General features: G+C 40.6%; 1 protein-coding gene and 1 long non-coding RNA gene across 3 annotated transcripts in view; one reads left to right on the forward strand and one right to left on the reverse strand.

The window, feature by feature from the left end:
• The window catches only part of LOC142039125 (uncharacterized), a 133,811-nt gene that overhangs the window by 63,627 nt on the left and 46,598 nt on the right, over positions 1 to 23,586 (forward strand). The gene's annotated exons all lie outside the window — the stretch shown is intronic.
• The window catches only part of ALDH1A2 (aldehyde dehydrogenase 1 family member A2), a 58,430-nt gene continuing 47,805 nt past the window's right edge, over positions 12,962 to 23,586 (reverse strand). For both annotated transcript variants that reach the window (XM_075045379.1, XM_075045378.1), the window contains exons 9-13: positions 22,744 to 22,928; positions 21,833 to 21,997; positions 20,666 to 20,823; positions 19,774 to 19,848; positions 12,962 to 15,249 (exon numbers count right to left, since the gene is read on the reverse strand). In XM_075045379.1, coding sequence (XP_074901480.1) covers positions 15,177 to 15,249; positions 19,774 to 19,848; positions 20,666 to 20,823; positions 21,833 to 21,997; positions 22,744 to 22,928 — 656 coding nt within the window. In that variant the 3' untranslated portion in view covers positions 12,962 to 15,176. The remainder of the gene's footprint in view (positions 15,250 to 19,773; positions 19,849 to 20,665; positions 20,824 to 21,832; positions 21,998 to 22,743; positions 22,929 to 23,586) is intronic.

Below are 23,586 nucleotides of genomic sequence, written 5' to 3' on the forward strand. Positions count from 1 at the left end.
CGGCAGCTCCCTGGCCCAGGCCGCCCCGGAGGTTCGAGAAGGTTCCCGCCCCGCCGTGAGGGGCCGCGGGGCCCGGCCGCCGGCCTGGCAGCGCCGTGAGGCTGGGCCCGCCCCGCTCCCCTCTCCTCCACAGGCTGCTCCCTGTGCGTGGCCGGCCTGGCTCAGGCAGGCTGTGGGGAGCGCTGTGACAGCAAGGGCCGTACCGGCCAGCCTGCGGGCAGCGCTGCCCCAGCTGGCTGGCGTCACCGCTGGGGACGGCTCCCAGCCAGGGTGGCCTTGCAGCGCTTCGCTTCGGCCTGTGGCAGTGTCCAGAACGGGCCCAGGTAAACCTGCCTTTCCCCTGTCCTGTGTCCGTCCTGTGCTGGAAGCGTCATCCTCAGCCGGTGCCACTGCCTTGGTGTACGTGGCTCACGCTTGGGGCTTAGTGCAGTGCTCTGGAAAAGCAGGAGGTGTGGGTGGCTGAGGAACATGGTGAGGGTTAAGCCCATGCTTTGCAATCTAGCTCAACTGAAAGCTGCTTTTCTGCTCTCCGGAGGCCCGTTAGTGGGCCCGGAGCACATGTGGCCTTCAGGGATGGCTCTGCCCTGGCAGAGGAGGGCCTCCGCGAGGCTAGGTGCGGGGGACTGAGCTTCACCCTTGGCTCACTGGCAGCGCACGGGCGTGGGCCGCCGAAACCTGGGAGGGGTGCGTGGGTTGGGCATGGGAGCAGTTACAGAGAGGGGGGCTTAAACGGCAATCTGCCTTCTGGTCAGTTTTTCTTTTTCCAAAATAAGCACGTGGGCTACAACCGGAGTGGTTTTATAGCAGAGGAGAACAGCACGTGTTTGATACCATGTCAGCATTGGTAGGAGTACTAGAAAAGGGGTATGTATATAGAGTAACTGGAAAGCAGGGGACAGGAGGGTTGTGTTTTCTTCGGCTAGTGAACTCTTTTTTTTTTTTTTTTTTTTTTTTTGAAGTGCAAACGCCGAAGAGGCTTTCAGCGATAGGCCCCCAGGGGGCTCCTGGCGGCGGTTCCTGGAACACTGTACCAGGGCGCGGGGGGGCTCCGAGTCAGCAGCGCCGGCAGGCTGAGCAGGTGCGTGACACCTGATCAGTCACTGGGGCTGTATGAGGCAGAGGGTGACAGAAGTGGCGATCCGTTCCAGCGTGTTTAAAAAAAACCCTGTAGATCATGTATTCTCTGAATGCATACGGTTTTCTGAAAGCAAGATAAATCATCTTATACCTGGGTCTGCTTTAGCTTTTTAAAAGATTGTACTGAGTGGTTGAATGCCTTACTAGCACCTACATGCAACCCGACAACTGATATTTTCCTGATGATACAAGGCTGTCAGACCTGTTAAAAAAATCCGATAATCTAATCCCGTTAATAAGTTATAGTAAAATCATATAAGTACATGATGCAAACATTGTAGTTGTTTTCCCTGTTTATAGCAATCTTACAGCTGTTGCTTTGCTGGGATTAATTTGTCTCCAAGGGGTTTCAACACTATCCTCCCCAGTGCATTATGAGAGCCTGTAATGTCATGTAATTGGGGCCATATTATTTTTGTCAAAATCTCTGGGAGTGATGTAAGAGGAAAAAGGAAACTAGCTAACTCCCAACCATTTGACCAAAGGTTAAATTAGTCTTGGCCTTCTCCCAGCTGGACCTGAAGCTTTTCAGTCAAACATTTGTTCTGCCCTGCTCAAAAAAAATTTGATGTCTTTTCTTGTCTTTTCTCCCTCCCGTTTTTGTTTGTTTGTTTGTTTGTTTTTCTTTACCAATGTCACATGTTTTCTTTAGTGTTATACCCTTATTTGTTGTGGAACACATCACTGGGACAACAGATGTCACCTACTGGAAGGTCTGACCTTTGGTTCATGGTTCCTATAGATGCTATGGAATGCCATGGGTGTTAAGATTAAATTTTAAGTATGTCACATTACACTGTGCAAGACAACCTGTTATTTTTATTGTGTATAGTAGCTGCATGATTTCAGTCCAGTCCAGCCCAAGTTGCCCCAAGCATGGCCCCTTTATAACACTGCAGAAGCTGTTTATCTGCTTGAAAGATGCTAGAAAATCTTGCAGCAGCAATGTTTTGTAGGTGGTATAAAAGCCTCCCTGCAGACTATTCCAGACCATGTACAGTCTGAGAACCTTCCAGTAGTACAGAATAACTAGCATCTGTTGTGTGTGTATTTTCATGTCTATTTCTATGTGCAGTGATGTATTCTGGTTTGGAATTTTATTTTATTTTATTTTTTACATGTGTGTGTACACATTTAAGGCAAAAGATGATAAGGCTCTTGAGGTTCTTTAGGCTGCTAGGTAAGAATTGTGATTTAATTGCAAAAGGCTGGTATTAAAGTGTTTTGTTCTGTGTTACGATCAAGAAATGTCTGAAAAGATCAGAAAGAACATTGGACTGGCCTTTCAGAAGTCTGGTTGCTTATCACCATTCTTTGGTGTGGAGAATGGGTTGAGCTGCCACAAGAAGAGATTTCTAACCAGAGTCAGCTGGACTGAGACAGTCATGACAAGAAAAAATTATCATCTGGTGCACTGAACTGTGAAACAGATTCAGAATGGGAATGAAGCAGGGGAATGAACAGGAAAAGAGGGGTACTTGGGTATTAAGCCTTAATGAGAGTTCAGAGATGTTAAACATTTTGCAAAAGTTCAAACTTTCTTAATGCATCTGACTTGTATGCCTTCTTCTAAATGCTTTTCTGCTCCTGTCTGGTTATATATTTGAAATATAGATTGACTTTTATTTGTGTAATCTATTACTAAAATCCTCACTATTTTGAAAAATTGCTAGAAGTCCAAATCCCATTAGGGGCCAACTCAAAGATATGTATGTGGCTGCTTAAAGAAGAGAATCATAATTAAAAAAATGCTATTTATGTACATCAGAATAACAAATGTAGTTATTGGGTGGCCAAACAATGATGGTCCTATAAAGAAGCTTGATTAATAACTAAAGAATTGTTATAGTACTAATCCAGTCAAATCCTTTGTCACACTAATATATTCTAGTGTTCTCTATCTCCACAATGCTTTAAAAAGCAAAAACTATAGAATTTATAATCTATTTAGATGGTGTTGTTTTTCTTCTATTAAACCATTTTCTGAATGATAGATTTGGATGGGAATCACCAGCAACTCTTACAGAAACATTAAAAAAATAATTGAGGCTCGTGCATTTGAAAATTATACACGACTTACACATGGATATGCTAGCATCTATTTTAAGCTTCCAAATAAAGTCACAAGAATTCAGTACTAGTCATGTACCTTTTCAGATTATTGAGGAGAATCTGTCAATCCTTGCAAGCAAAGCTGCAATTAATTAGTGTTATGTATTGCTCTTTGCTAGTTTATGTACTCTTTATATGAGCAAAGATAGTTCAGAGGTTAATTTTCTTTTCCCTTGGCTCTGCTGGGTGGACTGTGGCCACCCCATGGGAAGTAAGGGTTCAAAAGTGACCTTGCAAGTTGTTCTCCTTGGGAAGAAACAAGTTGAGAGTCTGGCTGGGGGATGCTCTCCACCCTTGGGAAGAACACAGCTTGCATTGCATCACTTGTTTGCACTGGCTCGAGCATATTATTGTAGTTGTGAAGGCAGCTGAATTGTCTGTAGTACCTGGTATCTTCTAGGATGGTATTACACTGTAATTGCACTTTAAAAAAAAAATACCAGGCGCTAAGAGCAAGCAACCAGTGTGACTATATGCAGTTTGTTCCATATTAAATAGGAAAAAAGAGTACTGAGACTAGAAATAAAAAAATCAGAGAAAAATAACATGCAGGCTGGCATAAATCACACCATGTAAGTGCTTAGGTGAATAAGGAGCCAAAAGAGTAAGTGGCAAGAGTTTAGGAAAAAAATGTATCATCATTAATATTCTGATCAGTTTATAAAATCATTGGCATTTAGGATGGTGATTATCAAGAACTCAAAATGAACTTTTACTGTTTCTGCTTGTTTTCTCTCTCTATATGTTTTTCAAAAATAATAACTTTCTTTTACTTATAAAAGCATGCATTTTTTTTTGTTTGGTTGGGTTTTTTTTGTTTTGGGTTTGTTTTTTTTTTTTTAGTTTTGACATTCTCAAGGCATTGTTGTGCCTGTGCTACAATGCAGTTGGATATTGGCACCTTGATGTTTTGAGTCTGCAGGATTTAACAACAGAGTTAGTAAGAGGATCTAATCAGGGTTCCCTGAGGGTAACCCAGCATGTTGCATACATAGTTATGTAATTTTGCCATCAATTCATCAATAGTTTTGAGTTTAAAAAATGAAGCATTGAATATAATTTGAATTAGTCTAGGTAAGGATTTAATTTTCAAGTAAGATTCCTAAATTAGGAACCTGGGCAAGATGAATCTCACCCTAAGTTGATATTTCTATGCTGGAGGTGCTGACACCTGCTCTGTGGGTCTTATCTCCCATTGCTGTCTTAAGAGATCAAGTCAACAGAGTCAAGAGAACAGTTCATCTCAACCTAGAGCTCTGACTTGTATGCCACCGCTTATGCTGGCTGGACCTCTGTTAGAAATCTCACGTAGAGGTCCATCTCTAGACTCAACTTTTCAAAGGGTTTTAGTCAGGCAACTTCAAACTGGTGTTGAAGCACAACCAGCCACAAACTGATGCCTAATTGCTTCCTTGAGTTAAAGCCTTGCAGATAGATACCTAAATACCTATATATCCTAGGTTCTCAGACATGCTGAACACTGTCAGTTCCCAGTGAACTCAGCAGGGATAAACAGTGCTTACGTCCTCTGCAAGCTCATCTCCTGTTGTGGGGAGCAAATGCAGAAATGGGGAGTGAAAGGGAGTGCAAGAGATTGAACTGCATGCATCCAAATAAAAAACCTGCAGGCTGAATGCACGTGCATGCGTGCATGCGTGTGTGTGTGTGTGTGTGTGTGTGTGAGTGAAAATAAATAAATAACTTACAGGCACATATAAGTATGGAGCTTGCCACTTGGCTCTGGAGAAACAGGAAACAACACACCAAAACTGCAATAAACTGATAAAATGCTGAAAATCTCATTTGTCTACGGTCAAGTCCTGGTGAAAGTTGATGGTATTATTTATTAGCTGAGAGATCCTGCACTGAGTCTAAATATGTAGAAATGAATGACTGATGTGCTCTTTGTAACAAGAAAAATCAGACTCCCCTATTTGAAGGTCTTAAAAAATCATTAGTTCCAAAAGAATTTCAAGGGCTTTCCCCAGCTCAGTTTGTCAGAAATGAAAAGCATTTAAATTCTACAGATCTTTAGACATACAGAATTCCTCTGTAAGAGTCTCATCAGTTCTCTGTGTATGTGTTTGCATGTATTAATTTTTCCTTTACAATAGTATAATTACAGTGTTTATATGCAAGAAACATGGCTCAGGAAAAAGCCAGTAGCAAGTAGGGCACTGTGCTAGGAGTCAGGAGATCTGTGCTTGGTCCTAGCCTTTGCAGCAGATTTTCCTCTGTAATCTTGGGATTAGTTGCTGCATTTCTTTCTCTCAATCAGCTCCTTGTCTGTAAAATGGTAATAATAATTATTTTCTTTTTTCCTGGCTTTTCATTTTACTTTTAAAACTTTTGAGGCCTAGACCAAGTCTATGATGTTTGTAGAGGACAGTGGGGCCATGGTTTTGATCGACTGCATACAAATAATAAGGTGATGAATTAACACCTTTTTCTTTTTTTGTGCCATGAAGGATTGACAAAGATGATGCAAAAGAAAGCAAATATTGTTGTCCCTGCAGGCCATTGCAGCTGAAATAACTTGATTTTATTAGAACAGTTTCAAAATGGATGCTTACCTTGTAACTGTAACTCCCTCAGTTCTTGTAAGTTTGGTTTGTAGACCATCCAAAGCCTATTTGTGTTGTAAATATATTCCATAGGAAGTGCCCATACCTGCAGTTGCATGAAGAGAGGACAAGTTTCTTTCCAGGTCTGAACTTCTTGAGCATACCTGACATAAATAAGCAGCTGAAGCAAATTTATGGGTTTGGATTCTCTATGGATTCTGGAAATTCTGAATATAGTGTGAGATTTATGTAGTTTGATTCCTTATATGCAGAGGAACCTTTCAGTTTAGATTTCTAAAATAATGCCACTTAAAGGACAGTTGCAGAAGGTTGTAGAAGAGATGCTGTGCAGGAGATGTGATCAAATGCACAACTGGGGGTGAGGCATGAGGCTGTAAGAGATGTGCTAAAGACTGTCAGGGAAAGAAATAGTGAAAGCCCATTTAAGCCACCCACTCCCACTACCCCTTCCCTTCTGGAAATTTCATCCTGGTTTATAATTTTTTTTCTCTGCTCTGCAGCATCTGCAGTTGCTCAGATACTAACTTGCCTGTGATTGCAATGGGAGATGGTTTATGACTCAAGCTAAAGTAAGCAAGCATGTCTTCCAGAGCTTTAATAACATTCAAAGCAGGGAACGACTCAACTATGCATAGAAACCTCGCAAGTCTTTGTGATTGTTTATTTTTCCTTTTAAAGGTTATAAACCATGTTTGAACAATGAGTTCTGAACATATAGTACCTTTGCTGCTGCTTAACTTCCCAGTAAAAATAGATCACAAAATTATTTGCTGTAAAGGTTGATATCTATAATTGGAAAAAAAAGGCATGTTGGACTGGTTAAGACAGGCTGGTGCAGATGAGACTAATAATGACTTACCGAACGCTGGTTGCCATGACTGAGTCTGGAAAGTCAGTTATGTTTGCTGCCTTGGTCTGCAGTCTAAATCATCCAAGAACATAGCCTAATGAGGAGCCACTGCCCGGCCTGCCCCGTGTTTAATGGCAAAGCTGGAAAATACTAGCAGAGACTATATGCACAGTGAAGTTAAACATTCAGTGCTTTGCCTCAGCCAGAACCTTTAGAGAGGCACCATTTACTCCCAAGAGGAGTAGGAATTAAGAAGGGAGAAAGAAGTCCATTAGGGAGAATAATGAGGAAGAAAAGTTGATTGTCCTGAAACTTTGTATAAAAATAAGACAAATTGGAAGAAGCCCATCAGTTTGTTTTCCTTTGTCAGGCAGAATCTGCTGCTGGATCAACACGCTACAGTGCTGTGTGCAATGTGGTTCTTGCTGCTGAACACAGCTTTCACAATGAATGCATGAAATCTACCTTTGTTCTTCTGAGCTTTGTGTACAAAACAGTTGAGAAGAGCATTTGCAGTGACTTAGGTTTGGTGACTATATTACTACCCCAAAAAGACAAATAGTAATACAGAGGAAAGCATGTTTTTTTTCCCCACTTGATTTTCCAAAGTTCTAGAGGTATCATGAAATCTCTTGGCCAGCCCATAATCCTAAAGCTTTTAGAAAATTTCAGCAAAATGCCCCCACCCAGACAGATTCTGCAGTCCATAGTATGAATTTTGCTTCAAAAAGAATGGGGCCCCAAATGTTTGAAACTGCATGCTAGAAGGCTAGCTGGTAATTAGTCTTCCCAGAGAGGACATTGTAAAAACAAATCATTGAGCCATTTGTTGCAGTTCTACCTAAGAACACAGTTAGTGAAAAGAGTCTCTTTGCCAAAACCCTGACAAAGAGCTCAGGATGTTTTATGTGTTTTTAAAATAGAAATTGACTATCAACCCTGTCTTTTAGCACAGCTTTGCACCAGCCCTTCTATAATATATGCGCAGTTCACTACAGGGAAGAAAGCAGGTTTGGCGTTTTCATAGGAAAGAGCTGCAAGGTGATTTGAAACAGTATCTGTGGTGATTTTGTCATCGTATTTTTTATGTCTGTTATAATTGAATATGAAATTAACTTAAAACATTTGTCCCAGAGCCTTGGCTATAAACTTGCTACAGATGCAGGAGATGAGAGCATCTTTCTGGGTCTTTTTTAAAGGCATTGGGCAGTGGAGTCTACTGTCAATTTCCCACTAGAACTGTCTGAAATGGTGGCATCAGAGTGGTTCACAAAGGGGATCTAATGGAATTGGGGAAAGGGTCAAATGTTCTGCATTACCTAAGGAAACTCATGTGAAAGTCTGTTGTGCCAGTGGCATTTCCTGGGCATTTTTTCCCATAAATGTCTGCCAAATTGTGTTTGTCCTTGGGAGGCAAATGCTGCCAGGGGAATACTGCTGGAGGGGCAGGGCAGGAATTGCTCTGGGTTTTGCTGAAGTTTCAGTTATGGGAGTAGGTGGTTCTGTATATATTGATGTGATCAGAGGCCTGGCCAACTTATCAGTCCCCAGGAGCTCTCTAGCAGTGGCTTCTTGTGGCTTAAGGTGTCCAGTATGCACTGTGGAGAAACATGGGACAGATTCTCAGGAAAGAGTCCATTGCTCCAGTTTAGTTTCTTGCCAGGACAGAAGCGGCGTAGTGCTCTCAGCAACCTTACTAAACTTGCCTCCTCCACTACATCGGACATGGCAGCCCCTGTGATAAGGCAACCCTGGTGCAATGCAACATCATAGCGTAGAAGCTTTCCTTGTACTGCTCAGGGGCTCGAGGCCACTCAGGAACCACAGATTGGTAGCTCTACAAATGCCTGTTTCTTTGGAGGCAATGTGTTTTTCTCCTTTAATTTCACAGCCAGGTTGTATTTAAAAGAGAATATGCATGTGATGCTGGAAGAATAAGGCTGAAGAGTATTTAGTGACTTTTCTGGTCTTTTTGGAATGCTTGATTTGAATAAAGGCTCTCTGCTTACTCCCCATAGCTGTACAGCCTGGGGATAGGGCATCTCACTAGCCAGCTCTGAGTGAGAGCCATACTCTCATGGTGAATGAACAAGCTGGCAGTTCTGACTAGTGGCAGGACCATCAGATGCAAGGGGAGTGCTTTAGCCATCATCCTTAATCTGGAGTTTCTTGGTGGGAGCAAGGAGTACCTTTCCATTTAGCATCCCTCCCAGAAACTTGAGTGTTTGTGAAGTTCAGAATTAAAAACTGAAAGGAGGCCTCTCTTGCCAGGCATTGACTATGCTTTGAGATTGGATGTCAAGTGCCAAAGACTGTGGGAGAGGTTTTGGACCAACAGAAACTAGGAAACAGCAGAAACTTCACAAGAGATCCTGCTCTGTGTCCCATCTTGTGGTCCCAGGAGAGTCTGAGAAAACCAGTGGATCATGAGCTGGAGCCCTTTTGCCAGGGGAAGCCGTGCAAACACATATTCTTTTTGTTTGGCAGCAGGAGTGAGCTGCACACAAATGTCTTGCTAATTAAGCTGCTGTAGGAAATGGGAACTCAGCCAGGCATACAAAGAGCAGGGAAAAAAACCCCAAATGAAGCAAGTTAATATTAGCACAAGTTAAACCAACCTCATCATGAAGAACCATAAGGGAGAAGGAGAGGGGCTAAACAAGGTCATGAAAAATGATCAAATTGTGAGTGCATATACACAAATGCAGGAATACTTTGACAAAAGCTAGTGGTGGATTGTTGAGAGGCCAATGCAGCTAAGTTCCTGCTTTGTTACATAGATAAATTGCCAAAGGAAACATTATCCAGACAGTTCTACTTCAAAGGCAAAACGACAAGCTTTGGGGAACTTGTGGTACTTTCAATCTGGCCAATAACCAAGTGTAAAGTGTAAAATATACATGTTTAGGAAGTAGGACACATGCCGTTCAAGACAGGCCTTTCCCATGCTCTCAGACCAGTGCAGCTTCATTTGATGTGCAAATGCATGATGTGTGATCTGTCCTGGCAATGTGCTGCCTGCCAGCAGCACAAACATTTCACAAGCACCCTTTTGGGTTACTTCAGCCTGCTGTGTGCACAGCCTCCTTGGCAACCTCTGCAGCCAGAGCTTTTCTTACAGTCTGTTGCTGTTGTGGTTGCACAATCCAGGTTTATTTAGCAGGTCTTGTCAAGAGACTCCAGGCAGATAAAAACACCTCAAAACCAGCCTGGAATTGCAGGATTTGATGTTAGATACTAGGATTAAATGACAATACAAGGAATGGTTGCAGTAGTACACTGGGGAATATAGCAGTAATATAGACTTCATTGATCCTTAAGGCAAATTGTCCCTACAGATGTCCCAGCCTTCCTGGGCATTGGAGACTTAGGGGCATTACAACTGATGGCAAGGGCCCTCCATAATGTGTTTATAAATGTCACCTGAAATCAGGTGAAATAATGTTCCCCGGAGTGCTTCCTGGCACTGCAGGCACAGCTAAATATGTATGTGCTGTGCACGGTACAGGACAGCCTCTGCTGCTTGATGAAACTCATCCTATAAACCCATGAAAAGTAATGGTGCAAATGCTCATCACAGAGAAGCAGTGGATCATGGGTGCAGTCCCTTTTTTCAGTAGTGCCTCGAGTGGATTTAAATTTGTTGATATCATTAAAAAATAGTTGTGGTCTTTACAGTGCAACTGGGCTCTAGAGTACCTGCACTAGGGGAATGAGATTCACTTTTAGTGAGGGTTCAGGATTTAAACTCAGCTGGCTGAACTGGTTTGGAACTAACCATTCTTACGAACCAGCGCATGTAGATGTGCTTTTTCTCCCCCTCTAACAGTAAGTAAGGGGATTAGGGACATTCTGCAACAGCTCTGGTGACTTATCCCAGTTGCACCAAGAGGCAAGTCACCCTTGTGCCTCTACTTAGTGTCTGTGGGACAGATTCTCAGTTATAATTGTGTGCACAGCCCCTAGGCCTCAATCTTAGATAACCAAGCACTTGGCAATGAGCACTACCCCAGTGTAGCAGCTGTGGATACACAGACAGCTTAACCTGCTCTTCACCACTAAAATGACTCGACCCGCACTGCAGCCAGCTGTAATAATCTGTTGCTTGTGTTAACTTTGAATTCCAGTGTGTCAGTTCTGGTCCTCTGAGAAAAATTAGGCAAGTGCTTATTGAAACCAGCATCCCAGCACTCCACATCGTGCTGTGTGGAAGAGGAAAGTGGGACCCCAAGCCCTAGTAGTAGCATTTTCTAGCCACACTTCAGTCACATGAAATTATACCACTACTCTCACAGCAGCCTAATCTATCCTTTTAAACAATGGCCCAACTTCATGCTCAAGTCCCTCACTTTGCTTCAGAAGTTCCAGAGCTTTCTGGCAGAGCCACACATAGTTCCCTGATACCTGTGCGCTGTCAGTGGACACAAGATACAGTGAAGATACAGAAAGAATTAATCAATCAGCTATGCGTTTAACGAGGATGAGGAAGAAAGATGCGTTTTATGCAGCTGTAGTCTAATGTGCTGAGAGAAGTCTGTTTGAATGGGTTGGGAATGCTGATGGCATCTAATAGCCATAGAGGTTTTTCCTGCTTCCTGATAGATATAGCACTGTGAATATCAGTCATTGTGGTATGAGGTTGTTATGAGAAAAATAACTTCCTGTGTTGATGGACTTAGCATGCAGTAAGTGGAGATGTATGGATGCAAATGTAGCGTTATGGCTGTAAATGTAGCTCACCAGAGCACTAGATGTGACCATGCAGAGAGCCATAAGAAAACAGTAGAGTGTGTTGCTTGTCTTTGACTTCCTCTCAAGCTAAACTGGTGCCCTGAATTCAGTGTTATTATGGGTTCTGTTTTTTTCTGGGGCAGAACTGAGAAATACGAGGGCACTGTATCACAGTGCCTCTGCATATGCAAGGTAAGCTTTTTTCATCTTGGCCTCTGTGGGGAGGAAGAAAAAGAGCATTCTTTGTAACAGGGCACCAATAAATGCATGAATGCTATTCAAGTAGTATCAATATCCATCACTTTGTCTGAAGGCCACAGAACTTAAATTCTTTTTGCCTTTCTTCACATCCTTTTCCCAGAAGAAATGCACAATTATTTCCGAACTCTCCCTTTACTACTACTGTATACACATTTATTGATACATTTACTTTCACTGGCTGGGGCTCCACAGAGTGCTTATTTACTATGGACTGAACTTTGCTCATTTCATTAGATGACAGCACTCCTTGTTTTCAGTGGGTTCCAGAACAATCTTCCTTCATTCATTTTGCTTTCAGAAAAGCACTCCATTACTTCTGCTTATGTGACTGCTTGGAGCGGTGAGACAGGTTGCAAACAGGTCATAGAGACAGGGAATATGGAAAGTGCTAATTGTCCATTCACAGTCCCATGACAGTTGCCCATGCCACTAGTTAAGTAGAAATGAAGCTCTGCTTAATATATTCCTGATATGCCAGAATTTCAGGAACAGGATTCCTTTTTGAGAATGCAATTTCACTCCTATTATTAAGTTTTATTCTCTTTTATGCCATCTGTTTTAGTCAAGTTACTTTATCTGTTGTGATTGCCTGTAGAGTGTTGATTAAACCAACAGTATTATTCTGTGACACTGAGGTATAACCATTGCTTGCCATACAATGAAGTAGCTTTGCTTTATTAACTGAGTAATTACTTTATCTAAATAGGCACCATTTCAAAAGAGGAATGCTGTTCCTGGCAATGAAAGTAACCCTGGAATAAAGGGATTGCTTGAGGGAGAGTTGTATGGTACCTAGCCATGTGAATTTTTCTGGCTGTCTAATAACATTCAGTCAGTCCTTTTCCCCATTTTAACATTTTGAAGTTAAAGTCAAGTAGAATATCACTCCATAAAAGATCTGGGTATTAATTTAATCATCTCTGTGACTCATCTACTAGAGAAAGAAAAGGCATCATGATTTTTTAAAAAATTATCCAAAACTCAAGCTGTGATGCAGCAGTTTGCAAGGGTGCCCCACTGGTTCTGCTGATTTCAGACCTTCCCCAATAGCTAAACTTTATGACCATGAGGGTGAGGATGAACTTTGGCTATGACCTAGATCTGCAATTCACAAGTGGTTTTCATACAGCTGCAATAATATTCCAGAAAATGTAATTGGCCTTTTACTTCATTCACTTTTGCAAATGAAAATAAAGCTACTGTGAGAGCAGATCTTTTGCTAAGAAAATATTTTTAAAAATATTTTTATAGCTCTGTCAACAATAAAGGAGTCTCACAGTCAAAGTCTTTCTCTAAACCTTTTTAATGGAAAAAACTTCATAGAAAATATCCTTTTACTTTTTTAATAACATATAACTATATACATGATTAAAAACTGTAACAAAAAGCCGCAGGGACTGGAAAAATGTTTTGTTGGATCCATGCAGATGGTACATTTAAAAAAGGATTTCACAAATCCATGTACATCAAATGAAGCTGCAGTGACAGGGTTGAAAAAAATGGCAACTCTGTATTATTTACCTGAATGTACTGGGAATAAAGCACAGACATACAAAATACACAAAAAGAATACAAAAGAGTACACGGTGTAAATGCTGTTAGCACAGGAAGTTTCTTTTTTAAGTAAATAGGAGAAAAGAAGTAAAATCTCCTTTTTCACATTTTATATTGCAGTTTAAAAGATAACTAATCTCTTATTTGCTGTATTTTGTTTTTCTTCACTCTGACATACACTACAGTAGAAGTATATGGCATTTGCATTTAACAACTCAGGAATAAGTAAGTTGATTCATCTCCATGCCTGTGAATGTACTGTCATTTCTGAATAACATCGTGTATACATATTGCTTTAAAAACCACATACACAGTTTAACATGAGTTAGAAATAGAAAATATTGAGGGTCACCACACTACAAAGTGCTGGATACTCTTGTCCTGATCCAGCAGTATGTTTAAGGACACACACAACTTCAAATCTAAGAGGAATTCCTCAGAGAGTAAAGGAAGTTAAGAACGTGCAGAAATGATTTGCTGATCAGGTCTGGAGTTTTCAACAGTTCATAGTATAGACTCTGCAGCTAGGAAAACTGTTACACCTGAGGCCATAATTCTGTCCTTACACCCCAGATAATGTAGCTACACAGTGTAGATGATTTACTGTACTTTTAAAATAAATTTTCTTAATTCTAAGTTAAAACATAAAATGAAGCCGCTTTTAAAAAAGTCTGGGGAATTGATGAGCTCTGCAGCTGGAAAGAAGAAAGAGATGGTGTTTAGTTTGTTAGTTAGAAGTTGGAAGAGATTCTGTAAGCAGCAGGTAATAACGTGACAGGTTTTAAACACCTCACTTCTAAAAGAACTTGCTCATATTTTTGTCCTGGGCCAAAAAAAGAACAGACATAATTGAAAAGTTAGTACCAGCCAGTAAGCTCACCTGAGGCTCACAAGCATGGTGAGGATGGCAAGCCATCATTTAGTAAGAAAAAGTCAAGCTTACTTCTTGTCAGGTGGCCTTTTGCTGGGTTCTTCCTGCTGTAACAAATACTTAATAATTCTCAGTGTAATCACAGGCAGTTTAATAGCATACAAATAAATGGAGTCTGCATGTGCATATACTTGTTTAAAAAAAAGAAAAAAGGTGAAAACAACAACAGTAACACCACCACCAAAACTAGACAAGCAGTGAAAGCTGAAATACTTTGTGAAGCCTTGGGATCTGTTCCTGTTCGCTATAACACCCTCCCACCCTGTCTGGCCGTGCTCTTTTGGCAGGCAGGTAAAATCTTTTAAGTTCCTGTAAATGAGGGAGGATTTTTGCTTATAGCAAGACATAAAGTAATTATGAAAATAAGCTTTGAAAACCAAATCGCTGTGGGTCATGAAAGCCAAATCTCACTGATAAGTATTTGGATTTTGTTGGCCATATAATGGTTTGATTCCCTCCCCAGTTTGACCTCTTTATGTTAGCATGCTAATTGGAAAGTTGCCAATATACCAGTTTTTGGCTCGTTACCGTTCAGAGTCTTTTATTTTTTAAGAGCATCAATGATACTTGTTTATGTTGTTCATTGCTAGCATTTTGGGTAAAAGCTGGCTTGTAAAGCCCTGATTGAAACTAGAATGTCAGTACAAGGCAGGTTTGAGAAGGCAACCTGAAAGCAGTAAGCCTTTGTTTATTTAAACAAGAGATAAATGTGTGTATGCATGCATTTGCATTTAACAGTTTTATAGCTAGAACCATTATTAAATGATGCCCAGTAGCAATTTTATCTCTTGTTATGATTTGTTTTATAAAGATGTAATGATTCTCAGGAGAGTTTTATGAAAACATGCAGAGTTGGTTTGCATTATGTATGCAGTTATGTGCCCAGTATATATGTTGCAACTTAATTTCTTAAATATATATTGTGTATCACTTTTTATTCCTGAGTGCTGGTCTCCATAAGGAATAGAGAGGGTGGCATCATGTGCTCTTCTGCACAGCGTGGTCCTTTGTCATTTTAAGAATTCTTCTGAGGGATCTTTATTGTCACAGTTTTAACTTCAGAATATTCTCTCAATCCACATTCACCCCTAAAAAACAAATTGCAGCATCAGCTTACACCAGACATTAATAATTCTTTATCAAGCAAAAACCTGCAAAGTGATTCCTTGATAAAGTTAAGATATACCTGAAATTCTCTGCTTAGGTTTTTGTTGTACTATGATTTTGTACAGGTTTTCCTTTCAGAGAACCTGAACATAAAGTTTCAGTGTAGGTCAGAAGAACAATGGATGGCTTCAGCATTTGATAAGGAGATACAGAATGACATTAAACCCAGAAACACCGTCTGTTGATGGAACTGCTGGGGGTGAATTGATGCCCTCTGTCCTTTCCAGATCTTGAAAATATCCAAACACCAAGACCTACACCACTGGCCAGTGAAATTACTGCTTATATTTGCACTCAGGAGAAGGTCAAAACTGAGTACTATGGAAAATGCACTACTCACAACCCTGGATAAAGATGAACTTGACTCCTAACCCACTGATCTTTTTTCCCTGACAAAATATCCAGCAGCAGAAATCAGCATTTGCTCAGTGTGACTGAGCATTCTGCTTGCTCAGATTTCCACTAGATTTACATAGAAGACCTCTTTTTGTCCTGGCACAGCATCTTATGTAAGATCCTCTATACTGCTAGAAGCTAGCCACTTACTAGGTCCCAGTCATCTGACACATAGCTCTGAGGGGTACATGTTCTGCTTAAGAAGCGGGTGTTTCTGAATGCCCTGGAGATTTTGTTGTAGTCAGCTCCAGCCTGGCTCATCTCTTAGGCAACTCTGCTGAGGTTTAGAGTGGATATTGCATGGCTTCTTGGGAGTTATGCTTGTCTTCTCTGAAGTATAGGTATTTGCATTTTGCTGTGCATATTTTGAGTAATGGATAAGTGTGTTCTCCTCAAGTCATTAGTTAAGTTCTGATATGTCTGCTGGATGCTGTGTATGATGTAAAGCAAACAATGTTCCCACCTCAAAACAGGTATGATCCAAATCTGGAAGTAGAGTATCTCTTCCATACAAACTGACGAGGATTCTGTTCCACAAGATCTTACAGACGTTTGTTTCTTGGTTAAATTCTTATCCCCACCCTTAAACCACACACAATACTGCTCCCTTATATTAAAAAGTCCTGGCATGCATGTCATGTTAGCATGTTTACTATTTGACACTGCCTTCCCTCTGGATCTCCCTATGCAGAATTTAATGCCAGCTGCACCATAAAGAATATTTCAGGGGCATTCCTCAGAACCTCCTTCTAGTAAGTGTTGCTTTCAGACTGGAGTGAGGGGCTGCTGTTCAAAGCAATTAAGCCCCTCTGTATGCTCCTGGTGTTGCATAGCCTACTTTGTATTTACCTCTACACTGTAAATTTTACACAAAATATAACATCGGGGAGGAACTCCTGTAATCTTCCTTGGAAAGTTAATTCATTTGGGCAGAAATACTAGTATTTACCAGCCCATTTTACTCCATCTGCAGTTTTGAAAACTTTCTGATGTTCCTGTTGGCTTGGTAAGCCTTACATGTGATACAGTGGTTGATATTTAACTCAGCCTGATGATTCAGTAGGCATTTTAAGATTTACTACAGTCTAAGTACAAGGTTCCCATTGATTTGGACCACCCCACCCCCAGCTTTCAGTAGGAAGTGGTAGATTTGCTTCCAAAGAATGACCAAAAACTTTAGTTATTTATCAGACTCAGCTGAACCACAGAACCTTTCCCTTTTGGCTCAGTGGAAGCTGTCACCGGGAGCTGCATGGAGCCCAAAAACTAATGCTAGTAAATCTCTCTGTGTGAAAGTTTCTGCTTGATTCAGTAGGGCTGCGTCTTGGCTCCAGGCACCTGTTAGACACATGTTTGCAAGTCAATAGATAACCTAGCCAACAGAGTATCCAGCGCCTTTATGTATGTTCCAACTGCCAGTTGGTTTCTTATCTTGGGCTGGCAAACAAAATTATATTTATTGTCTGTTTCTTCAGCTCAAGGCTTCAGGGCCTTACACGTTTGTTTTCTGGCCAAAAGTTTGGAAGTGGACAACTGTGATGACTTCTAAGGCAACTATTTTTCAAAGGTTAGAAAGTTGCTCTAGCTGAATAGGAAGGTGGGTTATTCTAGATATTCAGAGCAGACAAGTCAGTGTGTGTTCAATTAATGGTCTCACTTGTCCCCACAGCCTAATACAGGGAAGTAGGGCAGGGTGAGAACAAGAATTGTGTCTGTGAAAAGGAAGGAGCCCACGGGTCAAGTTTGCATGATGTTATCCCTTGGTTGTGTAGGTGTGAGGGAAGTGGAACAAATCACTCTTCATAAAGAAGTATTACATACTCTCTTCCCTCCCTCAGTCTGAGAGAAAAAAGATAAGGAAAATAATTATAACTCCAAGTCGTTCTCCTGCCTGCACTTCTTTTTGGGAATGCAACTATGCACTGCTGTATCTCGGAGCTATCCAGACAATAATAATTCCTATGACATTAAAGGATAGCTCTGAAATAGAATGGCACCTCCTTCCCTTGAAGACATTTGGACAGAGACCAGAATTTGGGGGGACTCTAATATTAAACAGCCACATGTGGATATCTGGGATGAGTCATCTGATTTCTAGTGACAGGAGTTAAATTTTACACTACTCAGGGAGGGATAAGAAGCTTTAAAGAAGTGTAAATGTAAAAAAAATCCCCCTTTTAGACTCCTTTAAGAATACAAGAATATTGTAAGTAGCCTTAAAGTAAACAGAAATCAGTTGTATTGTGCACATGAGTTCTGGTTCTCTACTGGTATGCACATACCCTGCTACATTTTGTGGGATTGTAAAATGAGTATAGAAGATCTCAACTTTGTGTTCATTTTTTTATCCATGTGTGATAAAAATCTGTGAATTTAAATGCAGGAACAAAACAAGTCCCAGATAATACAGTGCTAGCACGGACAGCACAATAGCGCAATTATGATCTGGCTGTAACATAGTGTTAGCTTAGCAATGACACACATATGCACACTTTCTCTTTTTTTTTTTCTTTCTTTAATTGCCTGACTCAACATTATTTATGCTGTAAAATGTATCCCTTAAAAACAGGGATCTAAGAAACCATGGCATTTTAATAAAAAATATGCAGATATTAATGCAGGGGGGAGGAGGTGAGTTAGAAGGTGATATCTGATCAAAGAGGTTCCGAAAGGAGTAGAATAATTACTCATAGGTAGGTTTTCAGGCGTCTTTGTGAGATAGAGATTACTGGCATTCCAAATATTTATTATGATGAATATTTTCAAAGCTGTAAATGGGAATCAAGTGTACAACTACCATAGATTTTTCCATGGGAGCTGGGGTGCTGCCTGTTTCGCCCCCCTTTCAAAAACTATGATATCAATATGTGAATATTTTGCTTGCACAGTTAACCTCCCTGAAGTCAACAGGGTCACTCTTGGGTGTCAAGTTACTCATGTGCTCTATCGAGCTTAGTAGTTTTAGAATATTTTCACAATGATAAGAGTTAGATGAGCTGACATATTTATGCCAGTGTGAGATCACCTCATAACTCATGAATGTGGAGAATAGTATGAATGTGTTATTCAAAGTACTCCCTAATGAGGGAAAATATTTCAGACTACATAGAGCTTATTTTATAGTTGTATACTTCAACATATTTAAAGTTTTAAAGACTTTGACCTTACTTCAGTTTTACTGCTGAGTTTGCCATTAGCCATAAGCTATTTTGAAAGCTTAGGTGAGACGTATCTGGTATACATGCCTCCTGCACAGAAATTAATTGAATCCTTTGTATGCGTAACCAATCTGGGGCTGATGCAATTGCTAAACTTCCTTGTGATTGTAATGAGAATTAAAAACTGGTAAGACTTTTAATTAGGTACATGGGACAGTATTTGAGCATGGAGCTCCATTTCAAAATATTTGCCACTTAGTTCTAAATGGAGTAAGACAGAAAGCTTTGTAATGGAAGGTGTTTTTTTGAAAGGGATGTAAACACATTTGTCTATCCTTCTCTAGGCCTGATTTTATTTAACATTGTTTATAAATCTGGAAGAGACAGATAACATTTTAATAAAATTCAGATGCACCTATGTTAATAAATGTAGGAAAAAGTGAGGAAAGGAAAAAATAGCAAGAGAGACAAAATATAAGGCAAAACAACTCTGAAACAAGTACACCAACCCAGCCAACAAGCACACAGCAGTACCAAAAAGAGAATCTTTCTGCAAAAGTACTGGTTAATATAGCTAAGAAAAACTCTCAGAAAACACGGGTTACAAGTTCAGAAAAATACTCAGAATTTTTCAGTTCCTTTCAAAATAAGAAGGGAGTTCCAGTAACTTATTCTGCTATGTCAAAAAAAAAAAAAAGAAAAAGAAAATAAAATGGTCTTACCATGTAAATCAATTGCATTTAGAACTGGCAGTGATTATCAGCATATTATATTATGTGCTGATCCTCAGATGGGAATATTTCCTGATCTTAATTTGCATGGAAGGATCCAGTAATGTTTATTAACTTGTAGAGCTGAAAACAGTTTAGGAGACAGCAGTGTAATACTTACATCTCTCTCCCATTGCCAGACATTTTGAATCCTCCAAAAGGACTTTGGGCATTTAAGGCATTGTAGCAATTTATCCTGTAAGAGGAAGAGGCATTAAGTCCAACTGGGCTGTCAGAGAGACCTTTGGACAACTGAGGGAGAAGCTGAAACTTGTGGAGCCAAGGACACTGTATACCTCTTAGTAATAACAAACTTGTCTTATGTTGAAAAGAAATGAGGGATTTATGCCACAAAAACAACATTCTGCTCCTTACTTAGGAGGAGAATGGGATTTGGCCTGTGAGGACTGGAGGAGGGCACCAAACACTTGGACTCAGCTTCCGTAATGAACTGTTAATCTGCTGACAAACCTCAGTGCCAGAGGTTATAACACAGAGCTATTAGATTTGAATTTGTCCTTTTTCTTCCTGATTTCTTGTGGATCTTTAGTTTACCCAGGCTTGACATCCCAAATTGCAAGCTATTAAACTCTAGAAGTGGCATTACCTACTCCTAAGGACTAGAGAGAAGAGGTGTCCCCTCAGCTCCTGAATGATGTAGGAAGTACATGATTCTCTCTGCCTTTAGCAGAAACCTCACAGGATTCCTCTGCTCTACAGAAAGGATCGTTTATACTCTGCTTTGTTTGCTTTGTTTGTTTTCAGTAATGCCATTCAGCAGTGTGGCTAATGGGAAGCAAGGCACTTTTACAGTTTTCAATAGCATTCACCTGCAGTGAGCGGAGTCATAACACCTCCCTACAGCTGTTCCGTATCTTGGTTAGTGGTTCACCACTAGGATGGTCTAGATGATAAACATTTTTCAGACAAAGTGTGCAAAACTGAGGTGCCATAATGATAGTGAGTCAAATTCTTTATCTCCAAGAACAGGATTGTGATAACTTCTGCCTTACCAGACTGTCCCAGCCTGCATTGCTGAAGAGACTGTCAGGGCCTTGTTTATGTCATTTGTAAAGACAGCAGCTACCAGCCCAAAATCAGAATTGTTGGCTCTCTCTATAACTTCATCCATGGTTTTAAATCTCAGTATTTCTTGAACAGGCCCAAAAATCTGCAACAAAGATTAATCATTAATTAATAAACCAGCCCACTCAGAGGCAATTTATTCCTGTTTTATTCTGCTTTTTTAATTGTCTTCTCTCTCCTGTTGTACTCTTTACAAATTCCCACAGCAACATTTAACAGTGGTAATAGCTGTCTGTAAAACTGCATTAATTTCCCAAAGCAGTTGCCTCAGTGGAACTCATTCATTCTTCCCTTATCTCTTTGTCCTGGTTTCGGCTGGAATAAAGTTAATTTTCTTCTTGGTAGCTGGTATAGTGCTGTGTTTTGGATTTAGTATGAGAATAATGTTGATAACACAGTGAAGTTTTAGTTGTTGCTACGCAGTGTTTATAATAAGTCAAGGACTTTTCAGCTTCTCATACTGACCTGCCAGTGGAGGCTGGGAGTGCATAAGAAACTAGGAGAGGACACAGCCAGGACAGCTGACCCAAATGAGCCAAAGGGGGATTCCATACCATGTGATGTCATGCCCAGTATTTAAACTGGAGGGAGTGGTGGGTGGGCATTATGGCTCAGGGATTGGCTGGGCATCAGTCAGTGGGTGGTGAGCAATTGTATTGTGCATCACTTGTTTTGTATATTCTCGTAGTAGTAGTATTTTCCCTTCCTTTTCTGTCTCATTAAACTGTCTTTATCTCAATCCACAAGTTTTACTTTTTTTTCCTGATTGTCTCCCCCATCCCACTGGGGTGGGGGGATGTGAGTGAGTAGCTCCATGGTGCTTAGTTGCTGGCTGGGGTTAAACCACAGAACTCTTCTTTGAGGTCTGAGACTTACAGCCTATGACAAAAATTGATCTTCTTTACTCAACTGATGTCATCAGTTGCTGTGTGCATACGGAGTTCTGAAAAGATTTTACCTTTTTTTTTTTTTTAATATAGTGGTAATTCTCACTTTAAAGCTTTTGTCTCAGGAAGTAAACAAAAGACACACCCCCCCCCCCCCCCCCCATCTTTAGGACATTCTAAAATGATCCTGTCCGTGTGTGTGAATACCTCCTCCTTGGCAATCCGCATGTCATCTGTTACATTGGAAAACACTGTAGGTTCAATGAAGAAGCCCTTTCTTCCTAGTCCTTTACCCCCACATTCAAGTTTTGCTCCTTCAGTAATGCCGCTTTGAATCAGTTCCAAGATCTTGTTGTATTGTTTTTTATCAATCTGAAAGAGAGAAGAAGCCATTTGGCTTGCAGACCGTGCACTTGACAATCAAGTCAAAATTGTTTTTTTAGGCAAGTCATGTCCCAGTGGGTAGACTTATATGCTTATGTTCACTACTCTTTGAGCTGCAGATGCCACAGATCTACACATAACTGCTGACTGTAACCTAGGGCTCAGTCTTCTTAAGGATGTGTCGTCTTATGTATGTGGCTCAACCCACATTCTTGCTAAGCAATCATCTGGTTTATAAGTACAAAGCAGATTATTATTTTTTGTCCCAGGTTAACTTCCTGAAAATGGTATAAGCCCAGCTGGTTATTAGTGGCAGGAACATTTTCTAAAGACTTGTTTCTAATTCTGCCCATCTTTTGCTTAGAATTCTTGACTGCCTAGTGGTCTACAAGCACAGTTATGGTCATAGACAATTCTTGAAATTAAGTGCCCACAGCAACTTTTGAGAGCTTCTCACAGTTTACAGCCGTATCTTTGGGGCTGAAGATCAGAATATTGCAGTTAAAGCTGGGAGGCAAACGTATTGATATTTAAGATGAGAGTTTTTACTTAACAAGAAACACCTCTGAGCTGCACGGATTATCTACTCCTTTAGAATTTTAATCTTTAAAACGTTTATCATGTCAGCTACCCTGAACTGTGAGTGAGTATGCACTGACTGACCTCTGTCTTGCTAGAGTTTAAACACTTCCAGGCACCTTCAGGGCTGTAGAGCAGAAGCATTGTTCCTTTACCTGTGGACCTTGTTCCGTAGTTGGGTCAAAAGGACTCCCCACAACTCTCCGCTTTGCACGTTCTACACTTCTTCTAACAAACTCTTCATAGATTGATTCTTCCACATAAATCCGTGAGCCTGCAGTGCAGCATTGACCTTGATTGAAGAAGACCCCTTGGTGAGCTTGTTCCACAGCATAGTCCACTAAAAAACCAAGACAGCATATGTTGCTCTGAAACATCATAGACGCATCTGCTATGCTACCAGTGTCATGTGTATTACATAGTGCCATATTCCCCAAACTTCAAAGCAGAAGTAGGATTTGGTTAAAAAAAACCAAACCAGTGACCAAATCAAAACATACTATTGTTGTGCCAGGTCATAAATGAAGATAATTTGTTTCATTTTGTGTCATAATTCCTGTGAAAATACAGAGTTTTTAAACATGTCTAAGGTTTTTTTTTTCCCTATTTATTCCACATTGGACACAGCTATACTGGAGGGATATTAGGAGCATTACAACTGTTTCAGAAAGACTAGATTGCAAGGGACCACTTGGGACTTCAGGCATTGTCTAGCTAAAGAAGGGTCCATAGGTAATACATTCCACATGCCATCTTGTGACACAAGCCACAAAATATTGCAGATTGTGCCCCACATTACAGAAGTCTGTCTGACTGGGGTCAGTAGAGGAGGGGAAAATTTGTCTGTGATCCCAAGTTTGCACTTGGTTTAATACTGCGTGTGTGAGAATTACAGCCAACCAAGTACTTGAGAGAATTTGACTTTGAGAATGGCAAGACCTATCCTTCCCAAAAAGCCAGATTATTTTTCTGCAAGACAGAAACATCTTCTTGGCCTA

The sequence above is a fragment of the Buteo buteo genome, chromosome 13, assembly GCF_964188355.1.
Source record: "Buteo buteo chromosome 13, bButBut1.hap1.1, whole genome shotgun sequence".
Lineage (NCBI taxonomy): Eukaryota > Metazoa > Chordata > Aves > Accipitriformes > Accipitridae > Buteo > Buteo buteo.